This window comes from Crotalus tigris, unplaced genomic scaffold (genome assembly GCF_016545835.1).
Source record: "Crotalus tigris isolate CLP2741 ecotype Arizona unplaced genomic scaffold, ASM1654583v1 scf7180000017550.10884619, whole genome shotgun sequence".
NCBI lineage: Eukaryota > Metazoa > Chordata > Lepidosauria > Squamata > Viperidae > Crotalus > Crotalus tigris.
The window spans coordinates 5,309,398-5,336,632 of record NW_024096468.1 but is presented as its reverse complement, the minus strand read 5'-3'; the positions used below and the strand labels follow the sequence as shown (position 1 = coordinate 5,336,632).

General features: G+C 39.5%; 1 protein-coding gene across 5 annotated transcripts in view; it reads left to right on the top strand.

Annotated features, from left to right (window-relative positions):
* Positions 1 to 17,253: 17,253 nt before the first annotated feature.
* The window catches only part of NF1 (neurofibromin 1), a 211,016-nt gene continuing 201,034 nt past the window's right edge, over positions 17,254 to 27,235 (top strand). For 2 of the 5 annotated variants that reach the window (XM_039341276.1, XM_039341284.1), the window contains exon 1: positions 17,254 to 17,536. In XM_039341276.1, the coding sequence (XP_039197210.1) occupies positions 17,477 to 17,536 (60 nt within the window). In that variant the 5' untranslated portion in view covers positions 17,254 to 17,476. The remainder of the gene's footprint in view (positions 17,537 to 27,235) is intronic. The other 3 variants (XM_039341252.1, XM_039341260.1, XM_039341268.1) reach the window with 2 other exon arrangements.

Below are 27,235 nucleotides of genomic sequence, written 5' to 3'. Positions count from 1 at the left end.
TTTGCTTAATGATTATGGCAAAAAAATCAGGCTGTAAAATCAGGCTCAGCTGATTTAGGACCACATCACTTAGCGATAGAAATTCTGATCCCAGTTGTGATTCTAAATGGTAGCAATGCAGGACCTCTCCATTTCTATAGGAGAAGAACAGGATGCAGATCTTTTAATGGAAATCAAGTGTTTCTAGGAAAATTTTTCAACAGCAGATGCAACCCAAGATGAGTTGTTTCTTTCACAGGGAGACTGAAATTAAAACTTTAAAATGGAAAGGAAAAAAATTCTATTACCAATGGTTCCAATGCTAAAAAGATTCATTCACGTTTGCAAACTATAGTATTCCGAAGATATTTATCAGCTGGTCAACCTATCAGTTACAAAGTGTTTACATCTGCAAAGCACTAACATTTTTGTGATTTGGATAAACAGGAAATGCCTGCTTGATTTGACTGTTGAGGTCAAATGCTAACCCACCCCCCAGCTAAAGTATGGGCAGAATGGAAAATCACTGGATTTGGTCCCAGCCAGTTTTTCCATCCACCCTCAACCCCCAGTTTGCAAGCTCTTTGCCCTGGATCTAAAATTGTAGCTGGTAATTTATTAACAGTACGAATGATGGGAGAGTGTAAAATGTTCATATCTTTTTTCTCCCTGCTGTTTTGTGACTTCCAGTGAACTTCTGTTTTTCAGTTTGATATTAGCAGGCAAAAAATGAATGAGACCCCCTGGGGAAAAATGCAGTCTAAAACTTGAAAAATTGTACTGGTGGATTTTTTTCAAATTGGAAAGCTAAAATGCATTTCAGTTCTGGCGTTCATTCTGAAACAGTGATAAGCAAATTGATCAGCTCTTTTTACAGTTTTACCCAGAATTTAGCAACCGTGTTCCAAGGTCTTTCAGTAGATATTGCTAAAGTGAGCATTTTGTTTTAATTCCCTTTTCGCTCAAGATTACATAAATTTGCAAGTTCCAAAGGCTTTTTATAGCAGCCCTGCCAAGAAGTGTGAAATGTTGTGCAGCTGTAATAAACAGCTGGTTAAAAAAAAAGAAATCCTTTATATTTGTTTGCATTTCACAGGCTGCTTTAGCAGAGAACTCTATGTAATGACTATGTTTGTCTCCCAAACACATGGATTAAACTTTATCAGCAGTGACCTTTGGCTGATTCATATGATATCTCTTTTGTAAAAAGTTATTATGCAGGAACACTTTGAAAGCGGTGCAGTTAGATCCGTAGACAAGAAGTCCTGTGAAGAGACACTAAGGAAATGACTAGTAGTCCTTGACTTACTACTGTAAATGAACTCAGAATTAAGAAGTTGATGACGTGACTGCACCTAATTTTACCTATTTTTGCAATTAAGTGAACAATGAGGTAGTTAAGCAAACTACTGAATCTCATTTTTTGCTGGCAATTCATACACTTTGCAACTTCCTCATTCTGTGCATATATATAGTATGTGCATATGTGTGTATTCACCCCTTTGTTTTGTTCGGTATGCATTGGGAGAGGACGAACCAAATGTTCCTTTTTTTGTGAATCCTGGGGTTTCTAAAAAGTATTTAGATGATTAGGGGCCTGATGGCTAAAACATATGATAAACAGTTGGAGGGACTGGGTATGTCTAGTCCAGGGGTCTTCAAACTTGGCCCTTTTATGACTTGTGGACTTCAACTCCCAGAATTCCTCAGCCAGGCATACTGGCTGAGGAATTCTGGGAGTTGAAGTCCACAAGTTATAAAAGGGCCAAGTTTGAAGACCCCTGGTCTAGTCTAACGAAGAGAAGGAGTCGGGTGACATGATAGCAGACTTTCAGTATCTCAGGGGCTGCCACAAAAAAGAGGGAGTCAAGCTATTCTCCAAAGCACCTGAGGGCAGGACAAGAAGCAATGAGTGGAAGCTGATTAGAGAGAGATCCAACTTGGAAGTTAGGAGGAATTTCCTGACAGTGAGAACAATCAGTGGAACGGCTTGTCTCCACAAGTTGTGGGTGCTCTATCACTGGAGGTTTTCAAATAGAGCCATTTCAAATAGAGCCATTTCAAATAGAGCCATTTCCTGCTTGAGCAGGGGGTTGGACTGGAAGACCTCCAAGGTCCCTTCCAACTGTTATTCTGTATTCTTCTTCCCTTGTAGTAGCAGGCCTATTATATGCTATAATATAAGAAAACCAGCATAAAACATAAGATTATTTAGGCTAAAGGTTAAGCACTTGTATACAAATTACATTTAAATAAAGTGAGTTAGAAGTCTATGCGACTGTAATATCCCCGACCGATATCATGGTAACTGGAATTTGTTAAAGAGTCATTTGCTGAAATGGGCAGCTGTGGAAATCAAATCACAAATAAATACAAAGGAATAGTTAATTGCCCTTGTAAACTGTAGCAATCTCAAAGTAATAATGATTTCTCCTTTGTATTCATAGGAGGAAGGTAGATTTTCTAAATAACTTATTGCAAAGACGGCTGACATCATACAAAATAACCATGTTGTCTCTTTTTTATATTTTGCTTTTTAGTGACCTTACCTAAAAAGAGTAATCCAAAATCAGAGTAAAATACAGACAAGATAAAACAAACTATGGTAGAATAAGCTGCATAAAAGTGCCTAAGACTTGATAATACCAACAATAAGCAACTCAATATTTCATGCCCAGATATTGGAACTCCACACACATACGGGTGACTTATAACCACAATTGAGCCTAACATTTCTGTTGTTAAGTGTGACAATTATTGAGGTTTGCCCCATTTTATGCTCTTTCTTGCCATAGTTGTTAAGTGAATCACTGCAGCTGTAAATTAGTAACACGGTTGTTAAGTGAATCTGGCTTCTCCATTGACTGCTTGTCAGAAGATCACAAAATACGATCACATAACCCTGGGGACACTCAAACGTCATAAATATGAGCCAATCTGCAAGCATCTTAATGTTGATCACCTGACCATAGGGCTTCTACAAAGGTTGTAAGTGTGAAAAATCGTTATCTTTTTCAGTGCTGTTGTAACTTTGAATGGTCACTAAATGAACTATTGTAAGTCGAGGACTACCTGTATCTGAGGAGGTGGGGAGATGGTTGTTCTTTGAACATAGAACTTTGAATAATAGGCTTGGAAGGGACCTTGGAGGTCTTCTAGTCCAACCCTCTGCTGAAGCAGGAGACCCTAGACCAGACACGTCAAACTTGCAACATCATGTGATGTCGCGCAACGTATCGGGACGGTTTTGCCATTGCAGGCAATGGGGTGGGCGTGGCTTCCGCAAGACGCATCTGGTCTGTGGGTTGGCAGTTTGACACCCCTGCCCTATACCATTTGGGACAAATGGCTGTCCAGTCTCTTCTTGAAAACCTCCAGTGATGGAGAGCTTTATAGCACTCTCTGAGCAATTTATAATGTAGAAGAATTATTTGCAGATTGCCTCCAACAATCTGGGCCCTCATTTTGTCAATCTCAGAAGGATGGAAGGCTGAATCAAAACCTGGAGCCCCGTCAGGATTGAACTCCTGGCTGTGGGCAGAGTTTGCCTGCAATACTACACTTTAACCACTGCACCAGGGCAATCAACTAAGATCGAAGTACTAAAAACTCTGGCTTCAACCATGAACTACAAATACAGTGGTACCTTGATATTCAATTGCTTTGAAATTCATTGAGTTTGGCACTCAATGCATTTTTGATGCAAAAAATTTGTCCTGGTACTCATCGTTTGTTTGGCACTCAATGCACAAGTTAGAACTTATCGGTGTCGGCTGCCTTGTAACACATTACATTATTCCTTATCGGAAAAAATTGTTTGGTACTCACCGTTTTTGGAATTCATCGCATCTCCTGGAACCAATTAATGATGAGTACCAAGATACCACCATACTCTGTATTGTATATCCTAGGGAACTAGACAGAAGAATGGCGGGGTGTCACCTCACTGGTTTATCTTCTGTTCAGTATTTTTTATCTCCTGGCCCTGCTCATTCTGGCAACAATTTTATGAACCTCGCATTGGCCTCATGGCAGCCATTTTATTTATTATTTATTTATTAAAGAAATTTATATAGCCACCCAACTCACTCATGATGACTCACAGTGATATTTGGAAACTGTCACCACAAGCGCTCTCAACATTCCAAATTGTGTCCATTGCTCAAATTTTGCATAACCTGATCCAGAGCGACATCATAGCGGATGTCAGAAGAATGTTGCCGAAGGACAGGCGAAAGTCTTTTACGTAAACTGGATGAACTGCGAGAAAAGTTTCCGTCTCTGGTTTATCACCTTCAACCTAATTTCTGACAAACAAGGAAAGAAGCAAAGAAGCAACATATCAGATGACATACCGGTGCAATGTTGCATGATACAAGCAGAGGGAATTTTGTCCAACTTGAAGTTATGCAAAGAGCGGTTTGACATAAACGAGCCCTTGACTTACAAACATTCATTTGGTAATCCCAAAGGTGTTCTTTCAAGAGGCAGCTGGTCTTTCTTGTTTTTCTTTGAAGACGTTTCGCTTCTCATCCAAGAAGCTTCTCCAGCTCTGAGCTCCATAGACATTTATCTATGCATTCGTTTAGTGATTGTTCAAAGTTACACTGACACTGAAGAGACTTAGAACTGATCCCTACACTTACGATCATCAAAGCATCACCACGGTCACGTGATCGAAATTTGGGTGCATGGCAACTGGCATGTATGTACAACAGATGCAATGTCCTAGGGTCATAGGATCACCATTTGCAATCTTCTCAGTCAGCAACATCAACAGGAGAAACTGGATGCACTTAATGGTCACATGATTTGCTTAATTGGAGTTAATTTGCTTAACAAGCATAGGAAAAAAATTTGCAAAATTGGATGCAACTCATTTAACAACTGTCTTACTCAGCAGTGGAAATTCGGGTCCCAATATTGGTTGTAAGTTGAGGATTACCTATACTATAATGCAAGGGTCTCCAAACTTGGCAACTTTAAGACAGAATAGAATAGAATAGAATAGAATAGAATAGAATAGAATAGAATAGAATAGAATAGAGCTGGAAGGGACCTTGGAGGTCTTCTAGTCCAACCTCCTGCTCAAGCAGGAGAACTTATACCATCTCAGACAGATGAATATCTAGTAGTCTCTTCTTAAAAGTCTCCAGTATTCCACTGGTTGATTGTCCTCACTATCAGGAAGTTTTTCCTCAAAGTCCTTGTGGACTTCAACTCCCAGAATTCCCCAGACAGTCCACAAGTGTTAAAGTTGCAAAGTTTTAGAGACCCCCCCTCCTACAATTGATTCAAACCTGTATGTTGGTGGATCCAAATATGGGAGAATGAATACCCTGTGTTCTGTTCTTTTATATTTGAGCTTTAGAGCACTTTCCTGCCCCACTAAAGTAGAGACTGCTATTTTCCAACCAACGATAGAACAAAACAGAATGTTTTTTAAAAATTTTATTGTTGTTCTGGTAGACTAAACCGAGAAGAAAATAGCAGTAATTCACTATGGAAACACACAAATCTAGCCAAAGTTAGATCCGTTCTTGTTTTGATGTTTTTGTAAAATGAAGATACAAGGCCAGTGATGGCGAACCTTTCAGAGACCAAGTGCCCAAACTGCAACCCAAAACCCACTTATGTATCGTCGGGTGCCAGGTGGACGTGGCCCATTGGGTGGGTGTGGTCCACATTGGGTGGGCATGGCTTCAGTGGTAACGGCAGACTGGGTGGGATTAAAAAGTTCAATCAATCAAATCCAACTTTGTGAAATCTTTCTTTTTCCCACGAGAAGTTGAAATTGATTGACTGATTGAAACTTTTTTTTTTACACGGTGACGGAAGCCTAAAAAAAAAAGGTTTTATAAAACCCAGCTGAAGGCCTAGGACTGGGGCGATGGCATGCGTGCCCACAGAGAGGTCTCTGCGTGCCACCTGTGGCACGCGTGCCATAGGTTCGCCACCACGGGTATAGACATTTTTTTTAATCAGTAGAATTTTGCCTTTTAATTAGGGGTTCCAGGTTGTTTTTGTTCTTTTAATGGTATGCTCCATGGCCTCAAAACTTTTGATAACCTCATAGCTTATTTTCCTGCTACATGATCATTTTTTCCCTGTGGGATGGATCAGGATTCTGAGCGATGGGAGAGTTACAAGCAGTGTCTAATTCCATCACTGTATTTTAGCTTGTCTTACAAATGGAATTCATAGGTCTGGACCTCTCTCAATGTGGCACCCAGAAATGCAAGTGGTACAGGTAGTCCTCAACTTATGACCACAATTGGGATCAGAACTTCTGTTGCTAAGGAATATAGTCATTGAGTGAGTTGCACTATATGTTATGACCAGTGCTTTTTTTGTAAAAAAAAAAAAAAAGGTGCTGGAACTCACACATGTCATACAACCTGCCTTGCCTACCCTACAAAAAAGGTGCCGGAACTCCGTTCTGGGCGTTCTATGACAAAAAAAGCCCTGGTTATGACATCTTATTAATTTTACTTATCTTGTCACCCTTCCCACTGATACACCAACTCTGAGTTGCTTACAATATGATAAAAAGCTAAAACGAAGAACTACAAGACTTTTAAAATTAGAAGAATTAAATAGCAAAATTGAAAACCAAGATGATGGGTAGCCTAGGGGTGGGGTCTTCTTTACCTAGTCAGCCACCCCCAAGCTAACAGGCCCCTGTAGGGGCTCCAGGCCAAGCAGCAGAGTCAAGTTTGAAACTCTTCTGGAAGATCAGGAGTGTGGGGGTAGCTGTCGCCAATGGGAGAATATTCTAGAGCAGGGGTGTCAAACTGGCGGCCCATAGGCCGGATGCGTCGCGTGCAGGCCACACCCACCCCGGCTCCGAAAAGGGAAAAAAGTCACGATATGTCACAATATGTCATGTGACACAATCGAGTTTGACACCCATGCTCTAGACTAGAGCAGGGGCATCAACCTACCGGCCCGCGGGCCAGATGCGTCATCCGGAAACCGCATCCACCCCAGCTCCGGCAATGGGGAAAATGTCGCAATATGTCACAACACATCACATGATGTGGCAAGTTTGACACCTCTGCTCCAGAGGATGGAACACAGCAGAAAAGGCTCTTCTCCTGGATCCCGCTAGCTGAAATTCTTTGGCAGATGGGATCCCAAGTAGCCCTTTCCAACAGAACCGGTGGACTTGACTAGTCCCATCTGGGTGAGGTGACTCCTCAGACCTTTTTGCTATGGTTGTTCAGGAAATTGCCTTGCTTATTGGACAAGTTGTAAATGGCCCTCATGTGACAGTAGGACACTATCTAAGGATGGTTGTAAATACATGCTGATTGCGAAGTGCCCAACTTTTGATCAAGTGACCACAGGGACACTGCAGACACACTGTCATAAGTGCGAGGACCAGTCACAAGTCACTCTTTTCAGTGCCATTGTAACGTGGAACGATTGTTAAACTAATAGTCGTATGTCGAGGACTACCTGTAGGCCTGTGGATTCCCTCTTGGTGTCCAGTTTATGCTCTTCCTATGTCTTGAAATGTTGTAAAGCAGAGCCCTAACCCTCATTATCATCTGAGATCTGAATAGCTTTAGTACTTGGTTAAAAACTTTAAATTGACTGTCAGGTGCAATCCCACACTTTGTTGGGCTTAACTGTTCAAAGAAAGGCCAGATGCAAACAGGAATAGTTCTGATCTCCCATCCTAAAGGTAGGATATAGAATAATAGATTAAAGCAGTGGTTCTCAACCTGTGGGTCGGGACCCCATTTGGGGTCGAACGACCATTTCACGGGGGTCGCCAAACAACGCAGTCCGCCATGTTTTCCCCCCTTTTCCTTAGCTGTGCTACTCCCTTTTCTTCTATTGGCTTTTGAAAGCCAATAGAATAGACTCTCTTGAATAGAGTCTAACTCTATTGGCTTTCAAAAGCCACTAGGAATTGTCCAGGCTGTCTCTGCCCTGCTGAGCCCGCCAAAAGTCCCATTCTGCAAACGGTGCTGCACCAGTTGAGTAGTCCTCGACTTACGACCGGTTGGGGGTCACGGCATTAAAAAGGTTGAGAACCACTGGATTAAAGAGACATGAATGGATTCAACCCTGGCCGTTGCCTGGTCTCTCTGAGCCAACAGGATTTCTACTGAGCAACATTTAGGAGGCCACAAATTCTATAATTTCTCTTATCCCAGAGATTATAGGGGCACATAGACATATAAATATATATTGACAGAGACACACCCACACCCTTATGTGCACATGAATGCACACATGGACATATTTGGAAAAATATGCAAGGTGTTTCATATTGTCTTGCAAAACCTTACAATGACTTCAAAGACAACCCTCAGTCTGTGATGGAGCAATAAGCACTTTTCTGTTTGCAATAACCATTTCAATGTAGGTAGGTAAGCTGCTGGCAGCTGTCTCCCGCTCCACCCCGCTAAAGTCCTGGAGGAATAGCAACTGTTATCAATATGAAAATCTGGGCCAGTTAAAACAGGTGATGCTAAAGATTAAACTTTGCACACCTTTTTCTGGAGTGCTAAGTTCAAGAATCTGTGAGAAAAAACAAGCTCTGTGTTTATGGGCCGTTCTTCCTGCTTAGGAAACCCTGATGGTTATTTCATTATTTTGATTTTCAGGCCAAACAGTCAGACCTGTCTGGCCTTCACAACCTGCTTGGCAGAGACTCAGCCATACCCTCCAGCAGACTGTGTGGAATGCAATCTGGGATCGAGTCTGGTTGTATATGAAAATGCCAAAGACAGGTTTGGTGAGAAAAAATAGGAGGGAGAGGAAGCTCCTGTGGACACGGATATACCTGCAAATTACCAGCTGTAGTCACATGCCTTTCAACAGATCAGTGAAGGCTGTGCTGGGTGGGTGGGTGGTCATTAACTTTGTTTTTTTTCCTAAGTGTGTGTGGGTGGTAGTGGTGGCTACAGGTAGTCCTCGACATATGGCAGTTCATTTAGTGACCATTCGAAGTTACAACGGTACTGAAAGAAGTGACTTATGACTTTACACTTTACAAGGCCTTGGTAAGGCCACACTTGGAATATGGCATCCAGTTTTGGTCACCATGATGCAAAAAAGATGCTGAGAAAAAATACAGAGAAGAGCAGCAAAGATGATTAGGGGACTGGAAGCTAAAGCATATAAGGAACAGTTGCTGGAATTGGGTATGTCTAGTTTAACGAAGAGAAGGACGAGGGGGGACATGATAGCAGTGTTCCAATATCTCAGGGGTTTCCACAAAGAAGAGGGAGTCAAGCTATTCTCCAAAACGCCTGAAGGCAGGACAAGAAGCAACGGATGGACACTAATCAAGGAGAGAAGCAACCTAGAACTAAGGAGAAACTTCCTGACAGTTAGAACAATTAACCAGTGGAACAAGAAGCGGTGAATGCTCCAGCACTGGAAGTTTTTAAGAAGAGACAGCCATTTGTCTGAAATGGTATAGGGTTACCTGCCTGAGCAGGGGTTTGGACTAGATGACCTCCAAGGTCCCTTCCAATTTTTATTTTTATTGTTATTATTTTTATTTGTATTATTATTATTACTACTATTATTATTTTCTTCACACTTATGACTGCCGCAGCATCCCCATGGTCATGTGATCAAAATTCAGATGCTCAGCAACTGGTTCATATTTATGATGATTACATTATCCCGGGATCACATGATCCCCCTTTTAAAACCTTCTGACAAGGGGAAGCCAGATTTGCTCAACAACCGTCTGACTTATTTAACAACTGCAGTGTTTCACTTAACAACTGTGGCAAGAAAAGTCATAAAATGGGGCAAAACTCAACAAATGTCTCATTTAGCAACATAAATTTTGGGCTCAGTTGTGGTTGTAAGTCGAGGACTACTTGTACTTACCTTCTGGTGCAAATCCAGCTGATTTAGTTTATGGTGCATTTTGGAGTAGAAGTACAGAAAAGGAGTAAATTTAGTCACCAACCTATATGCTTCATGCAAAGCCAGTTAATGACTTATCCAGGATTTATATTACAGGTAATCCTCAACTTACAACAGTTCATTTAGTGACCATTCAAAGTTACAGTGGCACTAAAAAAAATGAGTTAGGACCGTTTTGCACATTTAGGACCATTGTAGCATCCCCATGGTCATGTGATTACTTTTTGTAATTATCTGATAAGCAAAATCAATGGGAAAGCCAGTTTAACATCCATGTTACTAATTTAACAACTGCAGTGATCCATTTAACAATTGTGGCAAAGGGCATAAAATGGGGCAAAACTCATTTAACTATTGACTTGTTTAGCAACAAATTTTGAGCTCGACTGCAGTCGTAAGTCAAGGACTACCTGTATATTAGTGTGACAAACACGGCAAAAGTCGCTTCCATTGAGCAGTCATTAGTTATGCAGGAAACTCCATTGTCCACTCAGTCCAGAATGGGCCACATCTCACCAGAGTTTTGAGGTGTAGAGCAGGCATTTCAAACTTGCAATGTCACGTGATGTCGTGCGACGTATCGAAGCTTTTTCTCCATTGCCGGTGGGTGCAGTTTTGGGATGGGGTGGGCGCAGTTTTGGGATGATGCGTCTGGCCCGCGGGCCGGCAGTTTGACACCCCTGGTGTAGAGCAACCATGTTTTCTTACCTGTTGCTTAACCCTCTAAACCAGTATTTTCCAACCTCGGCAACTTTAAACTGTGTGGGTTTCAACTCCCAGAATTTCCCAGCTGAAGTCCACACAGTTTAAAATTGCTGAGATTGAGAAATGCTACTCTAAATTGAAGCAGATATTTTCCACCTAAGAAAGGAAATATACATTGGGAGACTGAGCCTAATAATTGGTCCTTAAAGTTCATATACTGTATGTCTTCCTGGACATTAGAAGCTTACACTTTTCATGGCCATTGTGTTATTGTTGTTCTTCATCTTGGGATCTACAGTATCCCACTTCGTTGTTAGGTCTCCTGATTTCCATGATGATTTTAAGTATGAACTTCATTCTCCTGATAAAAATCAGCAGGACTTCAGTGATGAGTCTGTAATGGCACAGTGCCCAAACTGAATTCCGGTGCCGGAATTCAAAGAGAGTGAACGAATAGAATGTTGGCTACCAGCCAACATTTGTGAAAGCTATGCCAGTCATTCAGACTGACTCAGATTCATTATCAAGACTTTTGGTTCTGCTATAGCATCATTCTATAGTACCATCTCCATCTTGCTAAGAACACAAGCATTTTTCGGTAACATGCTGGTTCAGGAAAGATCTCCTGTATGGAGAACTAGTGCAGGGAAGCACCGCAGAGGGAGACCTGAGCTGCGATATAAGGATATCTGCAAGAGGGACCTAAAGGCCTTGGGAATGGACATTAACAGCTGGGAATCCTTGACATCTGATCATTCAGCCTGGAGGCTAAAGACGCAGCATGGCCTTCTCCAATTTGAAGAGACACTTGTGTGGCAGGCTTAGGCAAAGAGGCAGTCCTGGAACCAGAGAAATCTGGAGGCTGGACAGGGGACAGATTGAATTTGCCCTCAATGTGGAAGGGACTGCCATTTTCTAATTGGCCTTTTTAGCCACACCATATGCTGCCTTAGGACCTCTTTCCAGAGCACGACACTATAGTCTCTCGAGACTGAAGGATGCCAATGAATGCTGGTTCAGGAATTCTGGGAATTGAAGTCCACAGGTTGTAAAGAGGCCATGGTTGCTTCCCGTCCCCCAAATCAGATAATATAATAATTCCAGAATCTAAGCGTGCTCCTCAGATCCTAAGTGCTTCCAAACATGGGATGACAGCTTTCATTACATCCTCTATTCCAGGGGTCTTCAAACTTGGCCCTTTTATGACTTGTGGACTTCAACTCCCAGAATTCCTCAGCCAGGCATGCTGGCTGAGGAATTCTAGGAGTTGAAGTCCACAAGTCATAAAAGGGCCAAGTTTGAAGACCCCTGCTCTATTCCAATGTTTCTTAACCTTGCGACTTTAAGATGTATGGACTTCAAATCCTAGAATTCCCCAGCCAGTTCTACTGATGATACCTCACCCTGAACCAGCAAACCTCTTTGCAGTTTCTTTTTGATACTAAGTAGGATATTACATACAAGCTAAGTTTTTTTTCCTGTGAAGTATATAGTTATGTTACATAATAGCAATATAATTATACTATTTAATATCATGTTACATAATTATATGTAATGCCTTTCAAGTGATGTTAATTGCAGTGTTTTTAATATTTAGTACAATCATACAGGTAATCTTTGATTTACAATTGTAAATGAGCCTGTAATTATGGTCATAGGTCAGGATGATCATTAAATGTGTCACTGGTTTTATGACTTCTTTTGCAGCAGCCGTAAAGCAAATGCAGTGGTCATTAAGCAAATACAACGGTTGTTAAGTCAACCCAGGGTTCACTATGGGGCAATTTTTCTAGAACCTGGAAGTAAATGCCTGGTTTCTGACAAAAAAGTAATAAATGCTCCAACGCTGGCAGTTTTTAAGAAGAGACCGGACAACCACTTGTCTGAAATGGTCTAGGGCAGGGGTAGGCAACCTTGGCTTTTTATGACTCGTGGACTTCAACTCCCAGAATTCCTGAGCCAGCATGGCTCAGCATGGCAACCTCTCCATTTCTCAGCATGGCTGGCTCAGGAATTCTGGGAGTTGAAGTCCACGAGTCATAAAAGAGCCAAAGTTGCCTACCCCTGGTATAGGGTTTCCTGCCTGAACAGGGGGTTGGACTAGAAGGCCTCCAATGTCCCCTACAACTCTATTATTATTATTATTATTATTATTATTATTATTATTATTATTATTATTATTATTATTATTATTGTTACTGATCATCACACAGTCAGCCAGATGTTCAGACTGGATTTGGCATTTTTGTCTACCTATCGAATCCTTCCCAAGGACCTGGGATAGGCAGATGTGGATGTTTGATGGTATTACAGATATTGTCGCAGGATGGAAGCAGTTCCTAGTAAGGCCGCCTTTTGCACTTGACTAATGGCGAATTTGCCAATGCCAATGGTGTTCAAGTGGTGCTCCAGTTGTTTTGGGATTGCACCCAAGATGCCTATTACTATTGGTACTATCCTTGCTTGCCTTGTTGTTGTTATTATTTTGGGGTCACATGACCATAGGATACTGCGAACAGACATAAATGCAGGTCAGTTGTTGAGCGGCCAAAATGAAGTCACATGACTGGGGAGTATCATGTTACTAAGTGACTAAGCATAAGTCGAGGACTATCTGTATTGGAAAAAAAATGCTGTTCCTACATTGGTCCAAGCAGATGCTGACAGGATGCTTATAAGAAAGATCTCTTGTCTATGTTTTGTGCCTACTGGTATTCAGAATGTAAAGGATTTCTGTCAAAATTATGACAAAAAAAGAACAAAGCAAAAGGAATAAAACACAAGAATATATACATTCTATAAAAAGATACAAAACATGTGCTTAAAAAATAAATAAAAGACACCACAGAAAGAAGAAAATCAAAGTATAAAATCAAACATTTATATTTAAAAAAGAATGCAATGAGTATCCCTTTGTTATCTATCTAGCATCTTCACATGCAGGAGGATCACAGTGTTATTTATCGTAATGTGAATACGCAACGAATCGACTTCATCTTTATGGAATGTCCAAGTCACAAGGTTCTTAATCACACAACCTGTCTGGTTTCCAAATTCTTTCCTTCCTGCAATTGTTCTCAGCCTGTACCTGAATCTTGCACCATAATGAACTTACAGGTGCTCCTCAACTTATGATCACAATTGAGCACAACATTTCCATTGCTAAGCAAGACAATTATTAAATGAATTGTGCCTCATTTTATGAACTTCTTGCCACAGTTGTTAAGTGAATCACTGCAGTTATTAAGTTAGTACCACGGTTGCTGAGTTAATCTGGATTCCCTATTGACTTTGCTTGTCAGAAGGTCACAAACTGTGATCAGATGACCCCATAACATTGCAACTGTCATAAATACATGTCAGTAGCCAAGCATCCAAATTTTGATCACCTGGACAACAGTTGTGTGAAAACGGTCATAAGTCACTTTTTTCAGTGCCATTGTAACTTTGAACAGTCACTAAATGAATGGTTGTAGCTTTATAGGATCCACATTGACACATATACAATTTTTTTTCTTATGTTAATCCTTACAAACCCTGCACTCTCAGGTTACATTATATATTTGAAGGAGGGAGATTTTTACCAAGCCTTGACTCTTGAGGATTACGTGGAGCCCTGCAATGTTATTAGTACAATTTCAGAAGTGATTTGCCCTATCCTTTTTCTAAGAGAAAGCAACCTGCCAAGGCCACCTAGCCTGTTTTCATGCCTAAATCTTCTGGTTTCTAGGCTGGTGCCTCAAACCACCACATCAGGTAGCTCTTTAAATTACAATACATTATTTTACATTACATTATACTATACTGTACTACATTTGATTCAAAGTAGAAAAATGATAAGAACAGAAACATCTGTGTAGTTATCCTTTTTGTGTGTGCAGAACATGAGTTGTAGCATCAGTACTGAAATACAGAACAGGTAAATACCACAAACATCTTAAAGTTGCCAAGGTTGAGAACCACTGATGTAGACAGACATTCTCCAGGATGATCTGTCCCTGGTCTGGTCCTTCTGGTCTCCTAACTGGGTGCACTGATAATGTTACCTAACTTGGTAATGAAATAACTGCAAGAAAATCACTAACCTCACAAAACACCAAGTACCCTTCATTTCAATCCTGAGCTACAAATATTCTCTTCTAGGAGTCATTCCATTTAGCAGCTGCTTGTTCTCCCTTTCTCTTTCCTTTCACTTTTTCCAGAGAGAAAAGTCCTCGACTTACCATGGTTCGTTTAGTGACTGTTCAAAGTTACAACAGCACTGAAAAAAGCGACTTATGATCATTTTTCACACTTAACGACTATTGCAGCATCCCTGTGATCCCATGAACAAAATTCAGATGCTTGGCAACTGCTTCATATTTATGATGGTTGTGGTGTTCCGGGGTCATGTGATCACCTTTTCCAAACTTCTAACAAGGAAAGTCAATGAGGAAGCCAGATTCACTTAACCATGTTACTAACTTGACAACTGCAGTAATTTACTTAATAACTGTGGCAAGAAAGGTCATAAAAGGGAGCAAAATTCATTTAACAAATGTCTCACTTAGCAACAGAAATTTTGGGCTCAATTATGGTTGCAAGTTGAGGGCTATCTGTAATGAATTAAAAATATGAGCTTCATTATTTATGTCTCAAATAAGAACTTCAAATTGATTTGTTTGATAATCAGTTTGTTTTCTTGGCTATTCATGGCATTCTCCAGATTGTTTTCCAGCAGCCAATTGGAGAAAGTTTGAGACTTTCATCTGGATTAAAGAGATCCAAGTTGGCAGCCATTTTGAGTTCAAACAACAGAGTATGCCAAAACATTGTATAAAACAAGGATTAAAAATATTGCATATGCTTGTTACCTAGAGTTTTTACCTCAATGTAGAAGTTGATCCTGTCTTTTTTTGTTCTTTTTTATTTCTTTATTATTATCTATCTCTGCATATGAATTCATAAATGGAAAGGAAACAAATTTTCATTGAGAATAGTTCTCCTTTTAGTCTGGTTCTCAGCTTTACATTTAACATTTCTTTTTAATAGCAATTTCCACAATACAATCCAGTTGCAATTCATGGCTTAGAAAGAAGGGATACACATTTGCATTAAGCAACAAGATTGCCTTTAAGCAGAAGGATGAACAAAATGAAGGAAATTAAAAAATGTACCATTCCAGTACTTTTAAACAGATAAAAGCCATTTTTTTTCCAGGCTTCTTCCTCATTATTTCCAGGGTGAAAAAAGTTTTGGTGACCTCTAGTGGACAAAGTCACTACAGAAATTTGCTGCTAAATTGAAAGAAATTTCAAGATTAATCTAGTTTTTAAATAGGAATGATTGCCAATACAAAAACCAGGCATTTGGAAGAAAGAACTTTAAAATAAATGGTCAGTTTCAGTTTAAAATTCTGTTTGTGGTTGTAAAATTCTGTTTGTGGTTATTTTTTTCCATCTCTTGCATAAAATAAGTAGGATAAAACAAGTAGGATAAAATGGTGTGGTTATTAGGATACTCTTCCATTTAAGGCAGAGTTGATCAGGGATCTTTTCATTTTTTCTGACTAATAATTTTTATCAACAGGCCTCTGTGACCTGCATTCCATGTAGTCCCTGTATTATCCATCTTTATATTATGCAACCTTCTGAGTTTTTGGGAACTGGGGTAGGCAAAATAGTAAGCAAATCAGAACATGAGGAAGGAGGAAAATATCTGATGTAACAATGGAGATTTGGATGCAGTGCAAAGCGATTTCAATACTCAGTGGAGTATCTGCTACCTCCTATTCCATTTCCTAAAAACAAAACAAAAAAAAACCCAAGTATGTTATGATACCAAAAGGTCAATAACCAGTTTCATTACATAAATTTCCAAAGATCCTAGTCTACTTCTAAATCAACTGACTGGAACATAGCCCATAGTTTTGATAAAACAGCCTTAATGACCTGTGGGTTAATATTTTTTTGCTGTTAACCAGGTTTTGGAAGCTACTGTATTTTTAAAGGCACTAATAAAATGCAAAACCCATTATTCTAAATCTAATTTGTTTTTACTCAACTGAGAAAATATTTAGGAAAATGTAGAAACTTTCAGTTTTCTGTGCCTGAGCTGATTTAATTAAGATATAACCATAATATGCATTTTATATTTGACATATATTTTATTCATCCTAGAACCTGCAGAGCAGCTTAAGTAATTTCTCCCCTGATGTTATTTCTTTTCTGCTGAAATATAAATTAACTAATTTAATAATCCCGGGATTATTAACAACCTGGAAGACACCTCTTTGCTTTTGCGCTTGCGCAGTACTTCCACACCTCGCTGCCTACGAGCGAGTCAACGCGTGTGCAGTGGCTGTCATCGCCTTCTCCGACGCGCGCAGCTCATTGGCTTTTCTCCGCATTTCCTTCATTTCCGGGTCTTGGCTAATTTATTGCACATGCGTAGTTCTTACATTTTACGCAAACTGATGCTGTACTACTCGCGGGCTTGCCCTCGAACCTCGCCCCGCCTTTTTCCTCGCCCGTTGCGCAAGCGTCACTCGTCCCCTCCCTTTTGCGCCTGCGTATAGCTGTCCGAGGGTTCCCTAGTTTCTTTGCTCCGGCGCGCACGCGCTGGACCTCGCGTCTGCCCGTCCCCTTTTTTGCCGAGCTCGTCACGCATGCGCTTTTCTTCTTTTCGTCTCCCCCCCCCTTCCCACTTGTCTCTCCCCTGGCGGCCCGGGCTGATGTTGGGGGCGGACTCGGGTTCCCGCTTCCGGTGTGGTGTCATGGTGGCCGGTGGGCTTTGATGGCTGAGAAGGCGGAGGAGGAGGGGAGCTGAGAGCTCGGCGGCTGCACTGAGCCGAGGGGAAGGGGGCGCCGGACCCTTCTTGTCCCCTCTTCGGCCTGGCGGGCTGCGGGAGATGGCGGCCCACAAGCCGGTGGAATGGGTGCAGGCTGTGGTGAACCGCTTCGACGAGCAGGTAAACTGGCCTGTGCTGTGGGAAGGGCCCGCAAAGTAAATGGGCTCCTCTGAGAGGGAGAAGGAAAGAAGGTTGTGGGGTGGGGGGAACTGGTGACAAGAGGGTGTGTGGAAGGGGGTCGCGCCTTTCCTCCTTTTTTCTCAGCCGGAGCGGTGCTCCCCCGCTCCCTGTGATGGGAAGTGGCGGAAGAATGGATAGCTGCAGGCCAGTTCTGGTGAGGACGAGCCCAACCAGGCTTCTTGGCTTGGGAGCGGTAGGAAGGAGCTGGGCGGTTGAGGGGAGGGGGGGGAAAGGCAGGCCTCCGTGTGGGTGTGTTCTTCACCTCTTACGGGCTTTTATGGGAGGAAAAGTGGGGCCGACTTTCATACCTGGAAGGGGGATGTAAAATAGAGAGTGCTCTTTAAATTTAGTTTTGAATGGGGATTATTAGGATGGACGAACGGGAGCAGAGCGTCCCAAGCTGGAGCTCTGCAGATTTGTTGGAGAAAAACTACAGTACTCTTGTCCCCATCCAGTGTTCCTTGAAGTTAGAAGTTCATCCTGATTAGAAAAGAAGCAAAAGGTATCTTTCAGCTCTTTCCCCCTCTACTCAAAATTTAAATGTTTTTTGTCCAGCTCCACCCATTCTATCCATGCCATTACTGTATACAGAATAGAATAAGAGAGTTGGAAGGGACCTTGGGGGTCTTCTAGTCCAACCCCAAGTTCAGAGGCATCCGGTTGAGGGAAAGCTGTATCCACCCTGCACCCAAATTGCCCAAGAACGGCTGCACTCAAGTTTGAGGAAGGCTGGTTGGCATATTTCATTTTTCTACCTTTTTGAGGCAAGGAGAGCACCAACCTGGAACTAAGGAGAAATCTCCAATTAATCATTGGAATGGCTTGCCTCCAGAAGTTGTGGGTGCTCCAACACTGGAGGTTTTTAAGAAGAGATTAGACAACCATTTATCAAATGTATAGGTTCTCCTGCCAGAGCACGGGGTTGGACTAAAAGACCTCCAAGGAACCTTCCAACTTTGTTATTCTATTCAATATACAGTAAAGGCATGGATAGAATGGGTGGGGTTGGACAAAAAACCCCCCAAAATTAAGTTTTGAGTAGAGGGGGAAAGAGCTGAAAGATATCTTTTGGTTCTTTTCTAATTAGGATGAAATTAGCCAACGTGGGATAACTTCATGGTGGTTTCTTCATCTCCTGTGGGGAGAAATAGATATTGTATATATTTTGGTTATATAGGAACATGGCATTTTTCATGAATATAGGCTGAAGGAGGTCTTAATTTCTAAATTTCTCTTCTCTTTTTTATTAATAGCATGATGTCATTCTTGCTTGAGGGATGCCTGGGATGACATAGAAAAAAGCAAATGATCTGGTAGTTTTTTCTTAGTGGAGTTTTGAGATGGGCTGTGGGTAGCTGAGTGATGATCTACAGCTCCTCTCTATGAGGAAGACTTTAGAGAGGAAAGCTTTGTTGAAAAACTTAAGCATGTTGGTTACTTTAAGTCTCCTGATGCCACTTGAACTATTTTCTTTTGAAATGGTCTGGGATAGGTGGTTGCTGAATTCCATAGAAAGGGTTTTCTCAAAATGAGTCTCTGTGTGGAAAAGCCAAAGAAATATTGGATACATTTCTTTTGAATGAAATGGAAAAATATCTGGATGTAATATAATTCATCCTAGTTTAATTGTTATTCTCCTTTTCCTTTTCCTTTCTTTCTTTTTTCTTCTTCTATCATCATCATCATCTCGGTACAATGAGAGAAGTACAGGCAGTCCTTGACTTAACAGTTTGCTGAGTGACTGTTTGAAGTAACAGTAGCACTGAAAAAAATGACTTATGATCTTTTTTCACACTTGCGATTGTTGCAGCAGCCCCATTGTCACATGAGCAAAATTCTGACACTTGTCAACTTACATTTACGATGGTTGCAGTGTCACCTTCTGACAAGCAAAGTCACTGGGGAAGCCAGATTCACCTAACCATATTACTAACTTAACAACTTTAGTGATTCACTTAACAACTGTGGCTCGAAAGGTTGTAAAATGGGGCAAAACTCAGTTAACAACTGTCTTGCTTAGCAACACATTTTGGGCTCAATTGTGGTCATAGGTTGAGGACCACTTCTATTTATCCTTTGGGTGTGGTGGCACTGGGATAAAGAGTTTAAGATTCTTCTGGGTCTCATTATAGGGAATGTATTAAGAAAATAAACAGAATTTTCTGTCTTAAATTTGGTGGGTTTAGAACATATAATCCTGCTGTTTGTCAAATTTGGAGCCTCCATAGATAATATGGGGAAAGGCCTTGTTGCCACTATTTTCTTATGGGATGCAGAAATTCTCTGTGGAATAAAGTTATAATTGTGGATATGTTTGAACTCCATTCAATGGGGGTTCCCTTGTATAAAAAAACATAAAAAATGAACTGTCTAAAGAGGAATTGAAAGAAACAAATCATCTATTGCTAACCATTTTAGGGGTCCTTTAAGTGGGAAAGATTGAGGAATATATCCTACCTGTCACCAAGAGAGGGTTGTTTTTTTTTAGTATCTTTTAAAGATTTAGAAAGGAGTGATCCTAACTATCAGGAGTGATATTATTAGCTTATAAAAAAACCTGGGGAACTATTTTTTCAGTCAATTTGTTCTGTACTTGTTTTTCTTTTAAGGAATATTGAAATTGGTCTTTGTTACTTTTAGGAGAGAAATAATAATAATAATGATGATGATGATGATGTTGGAAGGGACCTTGGAGGTCTTCTAGTCCAACCTCCTGCTCAGGCAGGAAATACCATTTCAGACAAGTGGATCTCCAGTCTCTTCTTGAAAACTTCCAGTGATGGAGCATTCACAACTTCTGGAGGCAGGTTGTTCCACTGATTAATTGTTCTAATCAGTTCAAGAAACTTTTCTGGGTCTCTGTGGAAAGCTAAAAACTGCCTTGAAGGAAAATAGATGCTTAGATTGTTCCCCTCTCCTATCTCATAGGGGATCCTCGGTTAATCCTGTGTTTTCCGATGTCTGAGGAGAAATGTGATACATTCTTATTTCGTTTTGCTGTAATGGGTGAATCTATTAGAGCTTATGCACAGAAACATATATAGATTAGAGTGCTGCCATATGCTCAAGCAAATTTAGAAACTAAAGAAAGAGTATTATGTGTATGTGTGTGAGTATTTAAATAGTTGGAGAGCACATTTTATTTATCCTAAATCAGATCTTACAGAGTTTTCTGAAAATGGAGGCAGTCAATATCATAAATAAGGAGGATGCTGAGTATCATACCACATCATGGGTTTATAATTGTTCACCTGAATTGAAATGTTTTTGGTCTATCTCGGGGATCAAACATTTTCCTTGTTAATGTAAAAAAAAATCAAATTAATATTTATGTTGGGTGAGGTACATTTGATGTACTTAAATGATTCAGCCAAGATAGAGCATTAATAGGACATGGTTTATTTATTTAATTATTTGCAGCTGTTGAAATTAAATTTAATGATGCTTTGGATAAGATAGGTGTATTTTGTAAGTGTAATGCAATGCTTTTAACCTAAGTCATGGTTTAATATATCAGTTACCTGTTACGCAGATAACAAGCCATGATAGATGTTTTACAATACACAGTAGCTTATTTCTCATATGACACAAAGCATATTATGACATTACAGTGTGTGAATCCATTCTCTTAGTGACTGAGCAATCCAACCTTTTTTCCAACCTTAATTCTTATTAAAATGGGAATTGTTCCCATTGAAAGAAGAAACAATACAGCTTCTGAGTGATGTAGATTCAATTGTTTAATTACAGACCCTGGGAAATGATTGCCTTTGTTTATAATAGATTGGTTTAATGGTTGCTCATTTGGAAAATATTGTAGGCTTAAATTGACATTTTTTTAAAAAAAACAACAACAAAACTCTTTTGCCCTAAATGTTCTAGTGAAGAAATGTACAGTGTGTACAGTGGTAGATTATGACTATTGAAGTTGTCTTTGGACGTACCTCCTTGTTAAAAGTTAAAAATCTGATTTGCTTGTGTTTTGTAACAACAATGAGAGTATTTAGAGGCCACTCGTATTTGCTCAATGAATTTTTATGCTACTGTTCAGTGTGAAAGTACAGTCAATGAGAACAAGACATTCCCTATTCATAGGTTTACTATAAAAAAGACAGAACACAAAAGAAAAAAAAGATGGGGAAGATGAAAAATATCAGTTCTATGTACAAATTTTCCAAGTTAAATAAACTTCTCATTGTGCAGCTAAAAACATGGAGGGAGATTAAGAGTGAGTCCAAATAGAATAGGACTTTTAACCGAGCAGAGGGAATGGCTGTTTTATCCAATTTCCTTCTGAATCCTGCTAGAAGGACTTTGGAGGCTGGTCTTTCTGGGAGGTAAAATTTATGCTCCACATTCGGTTGCAAAATGCCAGAATTTTTACTTGTCTAATGATCAACATAATTGGGGTTGCTTGTCAGTATCCAATTTTCTGGCTTACCTGATCTTCAACCATTTAGAGTTATGTTTCTCCCTTTTTTCTAAGTGACATAAAAATTACTTCTCTGAGCCTAATTTTAGCAGGCAGAATTTTGTAGACTATGTATGTGGCATAGCAGTTTAGAAAGCATTTCTACTTCATTTTTTAGAAAGAATTAATAAAATATGTCTTTACTTTGGAGTTTAAAAATAAATTGGTCAGCATTTCTTGGCCTAAATGTATATTCCAGATTTCATATTTCTTGCTTGTCTTGAAAACAAAGGCACATTCTGAGCATCCAGAGTTACATTTAGCCCTTGGAAAGCTTACATGAAGCTATCTATGATCTCCAAAGGGTTTACCAAATTACCATTTTTTGATAATGCTAGAAAGTGAATATTATGAACGCTATTAACTATGTTGCTAGAACATAACCACGTCAGCTATATTTAATTGCAGTTCAGTTAAAAAGTAAATGAAACCAAATCATTTGTTTTTGCCCCACATCTATTTTTGAAATGTGGTACCTGCTGGTTGATCCTACGCTGCTTGTTGATCTGAAATGCAATCAGAATTTCATCAAAAAATATTTTACATACTTTGTCTATAAGTAACTCTCCCTGAGAGCCCCCCTTTTCTGGTACTGAGTTTTGGGTGAAACTTACCCAGATGTCCAGTTTTTGTGGGAGCATGTGTAATAAGTAATTTTACTTGTTTGTATGGTGTGGAGTATCTTAGCATGTTGAGTGAAAGAGCCTGAGCATCTTGTTTTAACAAAATATTTATTATTCATTAGATTTTTATCCCATCTTTATTACTTTATAAGTAATTCAAGGTGGTAAACATCCATACTATTCCTTTCTTCTCCCATTTTCCTCACAACAACAACCTTATGAATTGGTTGGGATAAGATAGTGTGATTGATACAAAGTTACTCAGCTGTTTTTCATGCCTAAGGCAGGAGTAGAACTCACAATCTCCTGGTGATTGGCCCAAAATCACCCAGCTGACTTTCATACCTAATTGGGACTAGAAACCAGTCTCCTGTAGTAACCACTACACCAAACTGACTTTCTGTATTATGTTATTGTTGTGCTTTGTTGTGTTGTACATATGCAGAGACAGATATGCAAAAAAGATGGTCAAGAATCTTGTGTACCATCTCTTGATGAAGAAAACAAAACAGAATGAGGTAGGCAGCAGTAGAGAGTAGCACAGCTTAAGAAATTATGCAGTGTTTTCTGAAATTCTAGCTTATAGTTTTATGTGAATGCAATTAGTGTGCCCCTTATGTCTTATTTGTAATATACAGCTGTGGAGGTGCAACAGTGCTTATGGCCCGAGGTGTAATCTCTGGCATTTTCATATTTTTTTTAAAGCCATGATTAAAAAGAAAGACATTTATCAGAACTTTTGAAGACTGGTTAGAGCAGGTCATCTGGTTCAGATGAACCAGCAGTGTGTCTTGGTACAAGGAACATATGCTAGCAAATTTATAAAAAGTGGTAATTTACTACAGGTAGTCCTTCACTTGCAACTATTTGTTTAGCAGCCATTCAAAGTTCCAACGGCACTGAAAGAAGTGGCTTACAACCAGTTCTCACATTTATGACTGTTGTAGCATCCGCACAGTCATGTGACCAAATGACAACAGGCATGTATTTATGATTTCTGATGTTCCCAGCTGGCTTCCAACAAGTAAAGTCAATGAAAAACTGGACTCACTTAACAATTATGTGATTTATTTAATAATTGTGGCAAAAAAGTTGTAAAATTGAATGTGATTCCCTTAACGACAACCATCTTGTTTAGCAATGGAAGTTCTGGTCTCGAGTGTGGTCATACGTTGAGGACTACCTGTAGGTAGCTGGATTGGCATGGTTGTGGTTTAATAAAATAATATGTGGGTGCCTATATACTAATGCTCAAAGTTTAGAGAACAAACAGAGTGAACTTGAAATATTAGTACATGAAGTCAGATGTGATATTGTTGCCACTACTGAAACTTGGTGGGATGAAACTCATGACTGGAATGTACTGATAGTTGAATACAAACTATTCAAAAGAAACAGACCCAACAAAAGAGGAGGAGAGTTGCATTATATATAAAAGATCAATATATCTCTACTGAAATACACAAAACCAAGAATGAAAACCACCGAGAATCCATATGGGTCAATATAAAAGGAAAAAAGAATGACATTGCTATAGGTATATACTACAGGCCACCCAACCAAGCAGAAGAAATAGATGAACTCTTTGCTAATAAATTAACACATATATGTAGGAAACATACCACAGTAGTAATGGGAGACTTTCATTACCCTGATATCAACTGGGAGACAAACTCTGCAGCAAGGGGTAGATTGAACAGATTCCTAACCAACTGAGATGACAACTTTGGCATCCAGAAGGTAGAGGAGAGAACTAGAGGAAAAGCTATACTGGACTTAATTCTTATTAATAGAAAAGAAGTGATAGAGGGAATTGAAATTGCCAGAACCAGGGGCAAGAGTGACCACATCATACTGGAATTCAATATAATGCAAGCAATAGATTATAAACCAACAATTCTTAAACTTTAAAAGAGCTGATTTTAACAAACTCAGACAGAGCCTAAGCAAAATTTCATGGATAAAAATCCTAAAGGGAAAAACAACTCAAGGAGCGTGGGAAATACTGAAAAATATCATAGAAACCCAGTCCAACACAATACCACTAAAAAAGAAAAACAAATCCAAGAAGAAACCAGCATGGTTGCACGAATTTCTCTCTGATAAACTGAAAGACAAAAAGGACAAGTACAAAAAATGGAAAGAGGGACATATAACTAAGACAGAATATCAGCAGATAGTCTGAATCTGCAAAGATGAAGTCAGGAAAGCAATGGCTTAGAATGAACAAAGACTTTCAACAAAAGTCAAAGATTAAAAAAAAAAAAGGTTTTTTTTCCAAAATATAAATAGTAAAAAAAAGTCAAGGAAACTGTAGGTCCACTAAAGAGAGAAGATGGCAAGGAAGTAACGGCACTGAAAGCAGAGTTGCTTAACTCATTCTTTTCATCAGTCTTCACACAAAAATTATAGCCCAACTTACCAAAAAATAACTGTAAAAGACAGACTAGAAATAAAAATTAAAATAAGCAACAAAATGGTAATAGAATACCTGTCTGACCTTGATGGATATGAATCACTGGGACCTGATGGATTATACATCTCGGAATTCTGAAAGAGTTGGCAGATGTTATCTCAGAACCATTGTATCATATTTTTAAAAAAATCTTGGAGCACTGGGGAACTACCAGAGGACTGGAAAAAAGCTGATGTGGTTCCCATCTTCTGAATTTTGTTCATGTGATGCTACAGTGGCTCTAAGTGTGAAAAATGGTCATAAGTCACTTTTTTCAGTGACGTAACTTTGAACGGTCACTGAATGAACTGTTGTAAGTCGAGGACTGCCTGTACTTCTGAGACTTAACAGTTGGATATAATTGCTTTCTTCAGCGTCACAGAGTTCCTGTGTGTAGACTCGAATATTCAGAATTTTTATTAAGGAGCAAGAGGAAAGTAATGCCATGAGGTTTCTGCCACTAAAAAGCATCCATATTTCTCGTCAAGTAGTTATTTTGGGGGATAAGTACAGCTGCATATATTGCTTTCATCCAAAGCTGTTGATTTTAATGCAAAATCCAACTTCCTCAAAGTGGACTTTTCAAAAGAATTTTATTACAGAGTTGAAGGTTACTTGCATCCAACTGACTGGTATAGTACATGACGCATAAGGGAAATGATTGGTTTGTGACCTTTTTAAGAATGTATGGATGCAGCTTGGAACAAAGTGACTAGTGTTTATGGAAGAGGATTAGTGTCTTGGTGGAATCATTACACATCTCTACTACCATGGACTTCTCCAGACTTTGAATTTTGACACACGAGGTTCATAGAGAATTCTTTCATGAATCACAGAATTGGAATTTTTAAAACTGAACAGTTCTACAAGCTCTTGTATGAAAGATAGAGGATGAATATAAATAGATTGAGTTAAATTTCAGATATTCCAGGTTTGAAAGGTTCTAACAATGATAGTTTCTTTTTCTTAAATGCTACAGAGTATAGCCTGATTTTATGGTAATTCCACAATGAAGTTTGTTTTGTTTTAGTAGCATGTGTTTGTGCAAACCCAACCAAATGTAGTTGATTCACTAAATTATGCTTGAGTAACCCATACTCCCATATGCCCAGTTCCAGTTTTGCACCCTCCAAAATTGTGCTGCTAAAATTTGATAGCAAATTGTTGATTTTTACAACTATTTTACTTAACTGATGCAGTACTCAAAATCGATGTCCCAAGTCTCTGGCAAGTTAAAAGTAATTATTTTGAGTGAATTCCCTCCCAACATCCCAAAACTAATTTTCAAAAAGGTTGCAGATTTGTTCCTGCAAATGTGGGCTCTGGAGCCATTCTGCCCCCCCCCCCAAGAGAACAGGAAAAAAATGTGCAGCTCAGGAAAAAAATATCATTACCTTTGTGGTAAACCATGGTAAAAATGTAAAAGAGAATCTGGAATTGAAATTTGGCTACGTATACACTCTTTGGAGCCTTGGAAGTCCCAAAGGTGTTGCAGATTGGCTGCTTATGTCATTAAAGTCACATTTTTTTGCTTTTTTGCATTAAATTATAGTTTTGCTTTAAGCTTCCATTTTATTTTCAAACTGTGGTTTTCAAGGAGATTATAGCAAACAAACTGTACTTTGAAATTTGCTTACCTAAGTTTCAATTAAGCAAAAACTGAAGTTAAAACCTTGCAAAGTCTCTTCATGGGTATGATCATAAGGAAGATAGCAGCTCTTCCATATAAGCCTAAGGTCTTACTGGGCTCATTTCTTATACAAGTAGTCCTCGACTTAAAAGAGTTTGTTTAGTGACCATTCAAAGTTAAAACACCACTGAGAAATTTGACTTATGACTGTTTTTCACAGTAACGACCTTTGCAGCATCCCCATGATCTTGTGACCAAAATTCAAACACTTGGCAACTGGTTTTCATATTTATGGCAGTTCCAGTGTCCCGGGATCATGTGATCACCTTTTGTGACCTTGTGTCAATGGGGAAGCAAGATTCAGTTAACAGCAGTCATAAATGTGAAAAATGGTCATAAATCATTTTTTCCAGTGCTGTTGTAACTTCAGACGGTCACTAAGAAAATTGTTATAAGTTGA